This window comes from Argentina anserina, chromosome 1 (genome assembly GCF_933775445.1).
Source record: "Argentina anserina chromosome 1, drPotAnse1.1, whole genome shotgun sequence".
Taxonomy (NCBI): Eukaryota; Viridiplantae; Streptophyta; class Magnoliopsida; order Rosales; family Rosaceae; genus Argentina; species Argentina anserina.
In genome coordinates, this window is record NC_065872.1 from 4897124 (window position 1) to 4910986 (window position 13863).

Sequence of the window (13863 nt, forward strand, 5' to 3'; positions counted from 1 at the left end):
GGACTTGATTTTCGTCGTCTTAAATGTTTTAGATGATGTTTAGCTATTATCTTCCAGTTGTTCGTTGTTTATGGCGGTTTGATCCTCTTCGAGAAAAGCCAACATTTGCTTCTTTTTAATAGTCAATCCTAATACGGCAGTTAAAAATAAAAGGTGAACTTCAATTGCTTCAAGCAGGAAAATCACATTGCTAGTGCACAAAGCTGGTAAAAGAGTGAACCCACCGATAAGATCATATAAATTGACTATCACTTTCTTTTTCATGGATGCACTCTATTTATTGAAGGAGTTCAGCTTGATTACATATAGAACACAGAAAGTAAAACTAAATCTTCTCATCTGATCTGGGGTGGCTACTTCATCATCTCACCAAAACAATAATATGGCGGTAAAAAGAGAAGAATATCAGGAGCTTAGTCCAAAGTCCAAACTCTCATATGTACCTAATATCTGGTATGAGAACCTCAACATCAGCAGAGATAGGAGATCAGTGAAAATGGTCAATGAAATTTTAAGGTACAAGCTATGATACAGTATGTCATTTTGCTCTCCAATGACCACAAATTGCCTTCACATTAGCAATTTTAGCAGAGGAGATCTACCCTACCTATGCCTCTCAAGTGCCTTCATCACTTCTCTCTGGAGCGTGCCCACCTGAAAAATCATACAAAGTGAGTTTTCCAGACCAGTACAAGTTACAGAGTCAATTTATCAACCCAAACAAAGAAAAAGGAAAGAAAAGCAAATCATACGGACCGGAAGACCTTGCATCTCTGAAGTTAACAGCTACATTTTCAAAAAATTCTTTGGAAGCATCTGCATATGCATAGCAACAATCCAGGTAGTTAGAGACATAAATTGAGCCGAACAAAGATCACAGTTTAAGAGAGCACAGATGATATGAAGACATGCAACCTCATAGTTTAAGAGAGATTTCTTTGGTAGATAACAAGTCAACTAACTATCTTAATTATAAGAATTGTAGGCATTTTTTAATTCCATGTGATTCACTAAAACAGATACAGAATGTGAAGCTGATCCAGTATAATATAGCTTTCTTGAAATGAATACGATTGGTTTCAAACATTTGACTTGTTTGCCTATCACAACGTCCCTAGCCAGAGTTCAAATGAATCAAACAATCCCCTGCCCATATAACATACCGTGCTTCATGGTTAAGGAAGGATCTTTTTCGTCTACATATCCAATCACCTTTGCTGGTATTCCTGCCACCATGCTTGAGAACAACAGAAAGATACGTCACTTTCAAAAGACTAAATAAATCAGGATTTCACTTATTCAAGAAGCATGAATATTCTGAGAATCAGAAAGTACTGTCCACCTGTGGGCAGGGACATCTTTAAGCACAAGGGAACAAGCAGCTACCATTGCTCCTCGACCTATGTTTATATTCCCAAGTATAGTTGCACTGGCTCCTATTAGTGCACCTTCACCTATTTTTGGATGACGGTCACCAATTTCTTTCCCTGTTCCTCCCAAAGTCACACCCTGTTGAGTAAATGGCAAACACAGTTCTCTGTTATCAACATGTACCATTAACTATGAATCCAAAAATGAGACAGCGAATAATTACCAAAAACAAAAAAAACAAAAAACACTTGCCTGCATCAATGAAACTCTGTTTCCTATAACAGCAGTTTCACCAATAACCACACCCGTACCATGATCCAACAATACACCCTCTCCAATTTTTGAAGCTTCAAGGAAGACATCAAAGAGAAAACATGGTGATTGTTAATTTTATGTCCAAGCCAGATGTTATTAGTCCTACAGAGCAAACTCAACAGACAAAAAAATTCTGCAGCAGAAGGATCAACTTCCGGCATAAATCTTCAACTACTTTTGATCTCGTTGTAATATTAACTTACCAGGGTGAATGTCCACTCCAAACACCTACAATACAAATGTTGAAGGTCAGAAGGATAACAGAAATCATAAACGTCCATAAAATTAGTAATGCTCATCAAGGATCAACCAAATAGAAAACTACCTCGCTAACTAGGCTTTGTAATGCCAAGGCCAATATTCTGCGTCCTTGACTCCACAGTGAATGCGCTACTCGATATACTTGAAGAGCATGATAACCCTGCAATAGTAAAGTAGCAACATATGAGTTGCAAAACATACTATATCAAGACATCTGCTTATGAAATTTGAACTGTGCCATATCTTTACATAGACAGAATTTACACATGTTTCATTTCCTTAGACAGTTAACAATAAGAGCGAAATACCTTGAGATATAATAGAGCCGAACAGTAAGACAAACAAGCCGGATCACGTTCCTTAAACGCCTGAGCAAACAGTAATCTAAAACAAGTCAAAAACAATACAATAGAGTTTCCATCACTAAGCACACAAAACTCCACATTATCTCTCCACTCAAAACTTACCTGCACGTCTAGCCGAACCGATCGCTGAATGTCTCTGTCATGCATCATGACATCAGAGAATATATCCATCAGCTGAGTAGCCAACAGAGTCGGGTTTTGCAATCTGTTCGCAAGAACAAACCCCAACGCCTGCTCTAAGCAATCATGCGCCAATATGCTCGCATACAAGAAGCTACTCAAAATTGGCTCCTTCTCTGCCTGCAATGTCCAAAACCATAAAAATTACATCACAATGAGAAAAAAGAGCAAATTTTTGTTAACATTAAAGCTTGAATCTTTTAGCTTATAAGAGTGTAACTACTTAATAACAGTTAACAAAAATTTGCATTATAAATATGTACCTCCAACTTGGCCTCTTCCCTGACGGCGTCCCAAATCGGGTCGCCCGAACTGTCAGCAACAGCAACAGGGTCAGGCTCGGGTTTCACAATCCCCAATGCGTAGACCGGAAAAACCTTCTCCAACCGGTACGCGGCGGACTCGTTGCCGAAAAACCCGGGCTCCTCCTCATCTACTTCTTCCTCGTTGAGAGACAAACGCTCCGAAAGCATTATGGGCAGCGCGACCAAGCTTTCGTCGGTCACGCAGGCCATGATACAAAAACGAAGCTACCCCTTGGTGGTGGGAAGAGGGTCACACGAGAATTTGTATACAGAAGAAAACAGAGTTGGGGTAGAGAGAAAAGGGTGTGTGTTTGATACGAGAGAAAGAGAGTTACGTGGTGTGGTTTGTTCCGGGGTCGAGCAGAGTGGGTGGTGTGTGGTCCTCGTGTTTTTCTGGGTGAAACTGCTCTGCGTTTCAGAGGGGACCTGGGGACTTGGGGAGTGGGAAATAAAGGTAAAAGATTTTATGATATGAATGGCGCATATCTGGTGGTGTTGCTTCTTCCTTCCTTGGATTTTGGTTTTTAAAACTCGTTGGATATTCTAGTATTTACATTGCTTTGGTAATTATATTTCTTTCCTTTTGTGACTTTTGGATGAAACAATAATCGTGACATTACCAAATGTATACTTTGTTTTTGGTCAAGCAAAATGTATACTAGTCAATCATAATCGGAGTTAATGTACATATCCGGCGGGGCTGATGTCAATAATTTTCTTTCCGGCTTGCACGGTTCCAAGTGATCGGTCAAGCATATATGGGCGTTAAACGAATAAATGTTATGGTATATAGTAATGAATTACTAGCATAGTAGATGTGACATTCATGTTTCAGGGCACGATATTGATGCATTGAGAAATCTTGCGATTTTCTATTGTAAACTGTTGAATACCGTAATTATCTCCTCTATCGTACGTTGTTCTCTTCTACACATACAATTAAAGGAGGACCGCCGCGTACCCTGCCTCATCACCATTCCTTTTTCACGGCCAGCTAATACAGCTCCATATATATATATATATATATATATATATATATATATATATATATATATATTATTGGATGCAGAGATCCGCACTACTGTTTTATTGCGGATCTACATTTTTACATCATTTTTCAATCGAATTTCCTCGTGTCCACCGTCTAGTATATAAATAATATTGTGTATATCATCTCTGTAAATTTTCAGTCAATTTAAAGATTGTTAAGGTCCTCAAAATTGTGTTTTTATTCTAAAAACATGAACGTGTTTGACATAATTCAGTCCGTCAATTTGTTTTTTTATTTTAAGGACTTTAACGATAACTAAATTGACTGAAATTTTTACACAATATTATCTAGATATTATTAGATGGTGGAAATGAGAAAATTCGATCGAAAAGTTGTTTAACAATGGAAATCCGCACCAAAACCATTGGTGCGGACCTCCTTATTTGAAAAAATCTATATATATATATATATATGACTTGTTCCAATCCACATCATGTTAGTTAAGTAAGTTAACAAGATCTTACAATAAATGGAATGCATAATTGATGAGTTCAAAAGATATATAATTTGGAATACGATCGAGCATTTTATGATCTGGCTCCGTTTTATCATGATTTTCACAATATGAGCCACACATTCTCATAATTCGATAATACATCTCTCTGAGTCAAGCTCCACGTCAATTAGTTGCTACTTGCTCGACCTTTTAAACGATAGGTCCTTGATGAAGATTGAAGAAGACGCGTCGTCCCCGTCTTACGGAATAATTGATCAACTAGCTAGCTAGCTGGGCTGCATGCTACCTCAAATTGACTATGGTGGACTGGTGGTGTGGCCATGAAAACAACTGAATTGACCAATCCGATGGGAAATGAATGTTGTCCAAATTATCATTTTGATCGATATGACACATCTAAAGTAAGTCAAGTTCAATTCGATCTTCTTCATCATTAGTAATTATCTTCGGATTAACTAATCTACCTATAAAACGATAGTTGCCGGGGGATATGATCGATGTTAGCCCCTCATTAGCAATCATTGCACGGGGCGCGCCTATGATAAGTGATGATGAAATGCCTCACTGTACGTAAGTCAGTGAATTTCAAGCTTAATCATTTTCCATACAATTCCATAGTTAATTAAGCTTCATTCTTGTGCTTGCGTTCATGTATTTAAGTCATGCGATTCATGGTCGCGACTTAAAAGTTATAACTTTGCTATACATACATAGGAAGAAGCATATGTTTCCGTTAATAAATGGATGGACCGTGGACGCAGGTCTAACTATGAGTTGGCCGGCATTGTATACTGTATCCAGTAATGTATGTCTGTATATTGTAGACTGATATTTCTTTTCATTAATAGATAATGATCCAAATCGAGAGAAACCAGAAGCGAAAAGAATAATCTCAAGTTTCTTACTTAGGGAAATCTGCAATTGTGAAAAGCGATCGAAGGTGTTTGAATATGCAAGAATAGCTAGAAGAAATCATCAGCGCCACTCTGGTGTTTCATTCTCAAACACGTACATGATCGATGAGTAGTGGTGAAGCTTTTCAATTAGATCGATTGATTAATATAAGAAAGCCAGAGATTGATGAAAGTAAAAGTGGCTTATATGTTGAGTTGCTGTTCTTCACTATTGTTCTGGCACGTGAAAGCCGCAACTGGACAGCAGAGAGAAGTTTCAGTGTCTTCTTCCTTTTCAACAGTGGACTAGCTAGGGTTTGTAGGAGCAGAAGAAGATCGATGAGGAAGCTGATATTGTATGTGGTCGTGTACGCGGCCAGAGACATTCTTTTGTTCTCTCTCCCCCTCTCTATTATTGCAATCATTCTTCCCAATCGAATATCATGTCTGCATGATTCACAACCCTCAATTTTCTTAAGGGGGACAGTGTCCTTTTATGATTAGTCAATCAATCCATTACTGATGATGTATCCGACTCACGAACAGCATATATTTTATGTGTTTGATGGGGTTCTCTTTTTTCTTTGATACAATGGGGTTCTCTTTAGTATTCCTCTACTACCGAACACATGTTATATGTATAAAAGATGGAGGCCTATAATATATACATTATCTCTAAAAGAAAAGAAAAGAAAAACAAATTGTGATGAGCTTAAACTTTCATTAGACCCTCTTAATGCAGATTATAAACTAATGATAATGCAAAACGCAAGATTCGCATAACGACGCCGATTACAAATTAATACGGTCTTGAACTTTTCTCCCACACATGGCGCCTTTTCCCGCGCACTATCTGGTCCCGCGCAATTTGCGTGGGTCCGCCGTCGACCCCCTTGGGCCCCCTTCCCCTGGATGGCCCAACCCATTTATGGCCCACCTCTCTTACCATTCGGCGTCGTTTTTCGGCAAAACAAAAAAGACGAATAAAGATGATCGCATAACCGATTCGCCATCACTATCAAATCGCAGAAGACCAAGCTGACCCCACCGCCATGGCCCAAAGATCCATACCGATCCTCCGCCGCCTTCTAACAAAGCCGGCCACTCCATCCTTCACGGCCCAAACCCGATCGGTCACCTACATGCCCCGCCCCGGCGACGGAGCTCCACGCGCCGTAACCCTAATCCCCGGCGACGGAATCGGACCGCTCGTGACCAACGCCGTCGAGCAGGTGATGGAGGCGATGCACGCGCCGCTCTGCTTCGAGAAGTACGAGGTCACCGGCGACATGCCGCGGGTGCCGGAGGAGGTGATCGAGTCGATCAGGAGGAACAAGGTGTGCCTGAAAGGCGGCCTGGCGACGCCGATGGGCGGCGGAGTGAGCTCGCTGAACATGCAGCTCCGGCGAGATCTCGATCTCTATGCTTCGCTTGTGAATTGCTTCAATCTGCGTGGCTTGCAGACCAAGCATGACAACGTCGACATTGTGGTGGTTAGGGAGAACACCGAGGGTGAGTACTCGGGGCTCGAGCATGAGGTCATTCCTGGAGTCGTGGAAAGCCTTAAGGTATAAAACAATGCATTTCCGAATTGTTTAATTGCTGATTAATCTGATTATTATGGATTGGATTTGTGGCTTTTTGACAGTTTAATTGTGATACTAATACAGTTTTACCGGCTAACTAGCTCAAGTAGTACTTGTGATTAGTTTAGTAAAATAGCAGTAACACACTTTGGAAATGGTAAAGAATTAGTAAAGATAACAGAGAGATTAAAACTTATGCTATTATTTTCTGCAATTTTTTGTTGCATTGTTGGGGTTTCACCAACCATGTGGGGCCCCATATCTGGTTAAGACCTTATTTAAAGGTTAGTTATGTGCTGATTGTTGTTCTTTTAAATAAAATTCAAAACTGATATAGCTCCTGTTTTTCTGTTTATTTTTTCATAAATTCTCACCAAACTTTATTAGAATTTATAAACCATTGGCAGAAATGTAGAAACAATCCTGTTTCGAGAGCTATGTCGTCTGTAAATTGATTTGGTTATGATTTTTCCTAGATGCTACAAACTTAGGAGTATTGGCAGTCTTTTTTTTTTTCCTTTTTGTGAAATTATTGATGTTTGTAATTTTTAGTTACACAGTACTGAAGTGTTTTAGCTGTTGTAGCACAAATCTCGCCCCTTATTACTGCTTTATGTAGGAATATTAGTCTCAGGAGTATAGATCAAGTTCATTCTTTTTTATGACATGATTAGTTTTTTTTTGTATTCTCCTTCAACTTGAGGAATTTTCATTTTATCTCCTCTGTATTGTGTGCTTAGGAAATATGTTTGTCACTTATGCTTACTCTTTTGCTAGGTGATCACAAAGTTCTGTTCCGAGCGTATTGCTAAATATGCTTTCGAGTATGCGTACCTAAACAACAGAAAGAAGGTGACTGCTGTGCACAAGGCGAACATTATGAAGCTTGCAGATGGTCTGTTCTTAGAGTCTTGTCGTGAGGTGGCTACACGTTATCCAGGGATTACTTACAATGAAATAATTGTTGATAACTGCTGCATGCAACTTGTTTCAAAGCCTGAGCAGTTTGATGTTATGGTATGCCAAGTTCTTTCATTTAATATGATCATTGTTATGCTATGTAGTTTGTCTGACCATAGTTGTGTATATACTGTCGTGACTCATGAGAAGAAGGGTGCCTGTTAGGCAAATATAGTAAATCACTGTAGGACAGTCAATAGTATATCATTCATGCCTCAGAAGTGTGGATTCTTGGTTTTGTCTGAGTATAAACAAGGGTACCATGAATAAAAAAGGGAGTTACCCATTTTGGGTGTCTCCAGATAGTACTGAAGCACAATAAAATATGGTTTCACAGGGAAACTGATGTGTTTCAAGTTGAAGAAAGTAGAGGATTTTGAAAGGGATTTCCCATATTTTAACAGATCTGATGTTTTTCATCTAACTATCTCTCTTTTATCTTGCCAGTTTTAATTTGAAATGAAAATTGTATTCTGTGGCTGAAATTCTGTGATTTACGTTTTGCAGGTGACACCCAATCTTTATGGTAATCTAGTTGCAAATACAGCAGCTGGTATTGCTGGTGGCACGGGTGTCATGCCAGGAGGTATATCTATTCTATATTTCACATATTCTCCCATTGGGTAAAAAAACTATTGGAACACCATTTTATCTTCTGCTTCCAATAAAATGCTTCTTGCTGCAAAGTTTCATATGATGGATGACTAGTTCTCGTCGCTTGCAGGAAATGTGGGGGCTGATCATGCTATTTTTGAGCAGGGTGCTTCAGCAGGAAACGTGGGTAATCAGAAAATATTGGAGCATAAGACAGCAAACCCAGTAGCCCTGCTTCTCTCATCTGCCATGATGTTGAGACATCTGCAATTTCCTTCCTTTGCCGATCGATTAGAAAATGCTGTTGAAAAAGTAATCCTAGAGGGCAAGTTCAGGACAAAGGACCTCGGAGGACATAGCACTACCCAAGAGGTTGTTGATGCGGTCATTACCGCCTTAGATTGAAAGACAAGGTATTCTTCAGTTCAGCCTATAGAGTTTCTATTGGCATGGGAGTTTACTTCCCACGGTTTTGAAGTGTTGTTTTGAGGTTTTCTTCTAACATAATTCTTTGATTGGCCAACTAGATTTTTACCATTTTGTTTAATAATTTTCAAAGATGAACAAGTATCTGGTATTTCTAATGCAAAAAATCCTGATCAAGCTTATGCTCAGTAATTGATGGTTTCTTCCATTTTTGTACATATTACGTGACAATGATACCAATACAGAGTCCTCTACTTCATTTATACATTGAATATGAAAGCTGGAAAGCCAGAGTAGTTGCGGGTTCCAGGCAACAGAGGAGCCACAGTTACACAAAAACTATAGAGCTTCATTTACTATTGAGGAAGAACAATAATATATAGTCTCATTGCCAAATTTGAAAGATTGAAAACGATATACATTATATATATCTGCTAAATGCTCGTTGATACTGAGTTCGTAGCAAATGTTGATAAAACTTCTCTTGAGCTAGCCATCAGTGTCTAAACTATGTCTTCAGAGTTTTGAAAACGTTCTGCCTAGCAACCTCTATCCAACAACTTAAAGACCATAGTGGAAAAGACAAATGCCTTCGAACCCAAAACATCATAGACTTCCTTCAAACTGTTACTACAATTGCTGCTGCTGGTTAAAGTTTCTTAGTGCCTTCCAAGACACGGTCACCTTTATCATCCTCTTCCCTTTCTCTTCAGATTCATCACCCTCCTATAAATATGAACCAGTTTGTTACTGATGGCCATTTCGTGTTGAGAAAAGGGTAAATTCCTTCTATGGTACCTGATGTTTGGCTACTTGGACAATTTGGTACCTGATGTATGAAAGCGGACAATTTGGTACCTAAAGTTCTCAAATTTAGGTCATTTTGGTACTTATGTCAATTTTGACCATATTTTCAGGGTTATTTCCGTCATCTTATCTCAACTTTACTTCATTTTTTTATAATACCTCCAAATTGCCTCTAAGTTATCACTAAAAATTTGATAACTCATCCACTTAGTATCTGTGATGATTTACGCATATAAGTTTTCATAATGTAGCTATCAATCTAAATTAATTTTAATTATAAGTAATTAAAAAAATATTTTGATAAAAATTACAATTGCATAAAGGCAATTTATTTCCTTTGCAGAAAATAATTAGGATACAATAAGTATATTAAGAAAAAAAATTTATTTTCGATATATGCGAAGTATATGCTAAGTGTAGTAGATATATCAATTTAATTATCTCTAAAGAGAGGCAATTATAGGAAGAAAAATGTGAATTTGATGAATTTAGGACTAGAATGACGGAAATAACCCTGAAAATATGGTCAAAATTGATAGAGGTACCAAAATGGCCTAAAATTGATAACTTTAGGTACTAAATTGTCCGCTTTCATACATCAGGTACCAAATTGTCCAAGTAGCCAAACATCAAGTACCATATGAGGAATTTACCCTTGAGAAAATGGGGTTGGGTTCAGCCGTTTACCAACCCAACAAGTTTTTTTTCTTATTTTTTTTATTTTTTAAATACAATATAAAAAAATTTGTTACAACCCGGGTCATTTAGACCCGAACAAAAAGAATGGGAGGGTCTTCAAAAGAACAGAGATCATCAAAAAAGAAGAAGCAGCATGAATGCGAGGTTCTTGAAAAGTATTCAAACCAAGTTCATGATACTGTCTTTAGTATTTAAATATAATAATTTAGCTTTCACATTTGTATTTTATTAAGAAAATAGAAGTCCATGTGAGCCCCCCAGAAATTTGGTTCATCTAAGATAAAGACAGGATAAGATGATTTCACTCTGGAGTGCTGATGGTCAGTAGTGATGTTCAAATGTCGTCCGATCTGACTATTTGGCTACTGTTTAATTAGATCAGACGGCAGTTGAGCGCCACCGCTGACCAGGTAATCGCTTCATTCTCTCCCTGCAAATCCTGTTCATCTCACCTTCGTTCTCTCCGCCACAGCAATGAACCATTTGCTCAAGAATTCTTGGACTCGCTTGGTCTCCACTCTAAGTCCTCGTTCTCACTTCGTCGCTATCGCTCAGTCTCACCGTGGATACTGCTCTGACTCTTCTGGGAACAATAATAGCAACTCTGAGCTTGGAGAGTTATGGGGTTCCAACGAGGGTCTGGTTCGGTGCTCGGCAAATCACGTCCCTTTATCTCCCATAGGGTTCTTGGAGCGAGCTGCAAAGGCTTACAGGAACAGAACCTCTGTCGTCTGTGGCCCCGTGATATACACTTGGGCTCAAACCCATCAACGCTGCCTCAAATTAGCTTCTGCTCTCATCCAGTTGGGAATTTCCCGCGGCGATGTGGTGAGTAATTGGTTCTTCATCTCCGCTACTAAATTTTAGTACTTGTTTCAAAAATCATATCATGCTTCTAACATAGGTTTCTCAGAACCCAATCGTAACTTGGTGGTTTATGTATGCAATGTTCATTGGTTTCATTGAAGCTCATATTGAATCCTCTTAGTTAAGTACCTAGCTTTATATTATCATATGAAAATGAAAATGAGAAAATCAGATTGTAATTGATAAAGTTCAAAAAGAAAAATTCGACAATATAATGTTTTTCACAACTAACCAACCTACCCAGATTGAGACTGAACGAGGCGAGTCACTATACATTACATGTGACTCATGTGAGCCACCGAGAAATGAATTGAAGAGAAGTAATGTCAATATTAATAGTTCCAAGAGTTTCTGACACGACTTTTATCACTCTGTAAATTTCTGTCATCTCTGCAATGGCTATGAACCATTTGCTCAGAACTCGCCTGGAATTTGCACTACCCTTTTGCCCAGAGACCTCATCCACTTCCATTACTCCACGTCTCTCCTTGACTCGCCTAGATTCCACTCACAAAGCTAGCTCTCACTTCATAACTGTCACACATTCTTGCCGTGATGAGTGCTCTGACTCTTCCGGCAGTAGTAGTAACAACTCTGAGCTTGAAGAGTTTTCGCGTTCAAAGGAGGGTCTAGTTCAGTGCTCCGCAAATCACGTCCCTTTATCTCCCATAGGGTTCTTGGAGCGAGCTGCATCTGCCTACAGGAACAGGACTTCTGTAATTTATGGCTCTTTGAGATATACTTGGGGTCAAACCCATCAACGCTGCCTTAAATTAGCTTCTGCTCTCACGCAGTTGGGAATTTCTCGCGGTGATGTGGTGAGGTTCTTCATGTCTATTTAAAGATCAAATTTTATCATGTCTTTTTTGTTTAAAGATCGAAACTTGTTCTTATGATGATGATGCAGTTTTTGCATGTGATCTCATATTAGCAAGACACCTTTGTTGATCCACGTTGGCAGTTTAAATAAAGCAGGAATTCATTGGAGAGGTTTTTTGTTTTAAATCATGTATAGAAGAGACTCAAGAAAGTTGAATGAAGTGGTCTCGCTTGGGTTTTTATACTTTTTGTTTTATTTACTTGGTTTAGTTTGATTATTTTTGGATTTCTAGTGTCTGTGATGTGAATTATGAATTCTCAATATCCAATTGAAAATATTGATTTCTGTTTGAATGTTCAATTGGTTTCGTTCAGGTGGCAACTTTGGCTCCAAATGTGCCAGCAATGCATGAGCTTCATTTTGCAGCTCCAATGGCTGGGGCAGTTCTGTGTACACTAAATACTCGCCAGGATTCAGCTATGATATCAGTTCTTCTTAGTCATTCTGAAGCTAAAATCATATTTGTGGATCAGCAATTACTTGGAATAGTTAACGGAGCACTTGAATTACTTGCTGAAAAAGCTGATTCAAAACTGCCGATTGTAGTTGTAATTGCTGATTCTGATGAGTCATCTACCAGCTTTACTTCAGAAACAAAACCAACTTATGAGTATGAAAGTCTTTTAGAGAGCGGCAATAGTGGATTTGAAATCAGAAGACCAGAGAGTGAGTGGGATCCTATCAGTGTGAATTACACCTCCGGCACAACATCAAGGCCGAAAGGGGTTGTCTATAGTCACCGCGGCGCTTATCTCAATTCACTGGCCACAGTATTGCTTCATGGAATAGGCTCAATGCAGGTTTATCTATGGACTGTCCCTATGTTTCATTGCAATGGATGGTGCCTCATTTGGGGTTTGGCTGCTCAGGGCGGTACTAACATTTGCCTCAGAAAAGTCACTCCGAAAGGCATATTCGACAACATTGCTCTACACAATGTGACACACATGGGAGGGGCACCAACTGTGCTGAACATGATTGTAAACTCGCCGGAGTGTGAACAAAGGCCACTTCCTCACAAAGTAGAAGTAACGACAGGTGGCTCACCTCCACCACCACAGATCCTGTTCAAGATGGAAGAGATGGGTTTTGGGGTGAATCACTTGTATGGACTTACAGAGACTTATGGTCCAGGGACCTATTGCTCATGGAAACCTGAGTGGGACTCTCTGCCCTTGAATGAGAGATCAAAGCTTAAAGCTCGACAAGGAGTACAACACGTATGTTTAGAGGAGGTTGACATAAAAGATCCCATCACTATGGAAAGTGTACCGCCTGATGGTAAGACAATGGGTGAAATTATGTTCAGGGGAAACACTGTGATGAGTGGTTATCTTAAAGACTTGAAAGCAACAGAGGAAGCTTTTAAAGGTGGATGGTTTAGAAGTGGAGATTTAGCTGTGAAACATTCTGATAACTATATCGAAGTCAAGGACCGGTTGAAGGATGTGATTATATCTGGGGGAGAGAACATAAGCACAGTTGAGGTTGAAACAGTTTTGTTTAGCCATCCAGCAGTTCTAGAGGCCGCAGTTGTTGCAAGGCCTGATAACCATTGGGGGCAAACTCCTTGTGCATTTGTGAAATTAAAGGAGGGCTCTAATGTGAATGCGCAAGAATTAATCGAGTTCTGCCGCGATCATATGCCTCATTACATGGCTCCCAGGACAGTCATTTTCGATGATATACCAAAGACTTCAACAGGAAAAATACAAAAGTTCATTCTCAGAGAAAAAGCAAAGGCCTTGGGCAGCCTCTCATGAAGGAGCTATGACAAGTCTTGTACCGGAGGCACAAGTAAATAATCTCCTATTCCATATATGTTGGAGTTACACATCAAGGGGAA

The 13863-nt window shown here is 39.2% G+C and overlaps 3 protein-coding genes across 5 annotated transcripts; 2 read left to right on the forward strand and 1 right to left on the reverse strand.

The window, feature by feature from the left end:
• Positions 1 to 259: 259 nt before the first annotated feature.
• Positions 260 to 3241, reverse strand: LOC126787805 (serine acetyltransferase 2-like). Its single transcript, XM_050513715.1, has 10 exons — positions 2756 to 3241; positions 2415 to 2612; positions 2256 to 2315; positions 2012 to 2107; positions 1890 to 1914; positions 1624 to 1718; positions 1343 to 1509; positions 1164 to 1237; positions 757 to 816; positions 260 to 654 (listed from the first exon to the last, which is right to left on the reverse strand). The coding sequence occupies exons 1-10, from the start codon at positions 3005 to 3007 to the stop codon at positions 617 to 619; spliced, it is 1065 nt and encodes a 354-aa protein (XP_050369672.1). The 5' UTR covers positions 3008 to 3241; the 3' UTR covers positions 260 to 616.
• A 2967-nt stretch (positions 3242 to 6208) lies between these two features.
• Positions 6209 to 8972, forward strand: LOC126789864 (isocitrate dehydrogenase [NAD] regulatory subunit 3, mitochondrial-like). Of its 2 annotated transcripts, none has more exons than XM_050515934.1 (4): positions 6209 to 6766; positions 7562 to 7801; positions 8252 to 8330; positions 8469 to 8972. In XM_050515934.1, exons 1-4 carry the CDS (start codon positions 6251 to 6253, stop codon positions 8741 to 8743), a joined length of 1110 nt encoding a protein of 369 aa, XP_050371891.1. In that variant the 5' UTR covers positions 6209 to 6250; the 3' UTR covers positions 8744 to 8972. The 2 variants fall into 2 exon arrangements, with proteins under 2 accessions (XP_050371891.1, XP_050371898.1); XM_050515941.1 differs by having other exon boundaries at positions 7574 to 7801.
• A 1604-nt stretch (positions 8973 to 10576) lies between these two features.
• Positions 10577 to 13787, forward strand: LOC126787198 (isovalerate--CoA ligase CCL2-like). Of its 2 annotated transcripts, XM_050513187.1 has the most exons (3): positions 10577 to 10799; positions 11654 to 11955; positions 12332 to 13787. In XM_050513187.1, the coding sequence occupies exons 1-3, from the start codon at positions 10745 to 10747 to the stop codon at positions 13778 to 13780; spliced, it is 1806 nt and encodes a 601-aa protein (XP_050369144.1). In that variant the 5' UTR covers positions 10577 to 10744; the 3' UTR covers positions 13781 to 13787. The 2 variants fall into 2 exon arrangements, with proteins under 2 accessions (XP_050369144.1, XP_050369095.1); XM_050513138.1 differs by lacking the exon at positions 11654 to 11955 and having other exon boundaries at positions 10579 to 11098.
• The last annotated feature ends 76 nt before the right edge of the window (positions 13788 to 13863 follow it).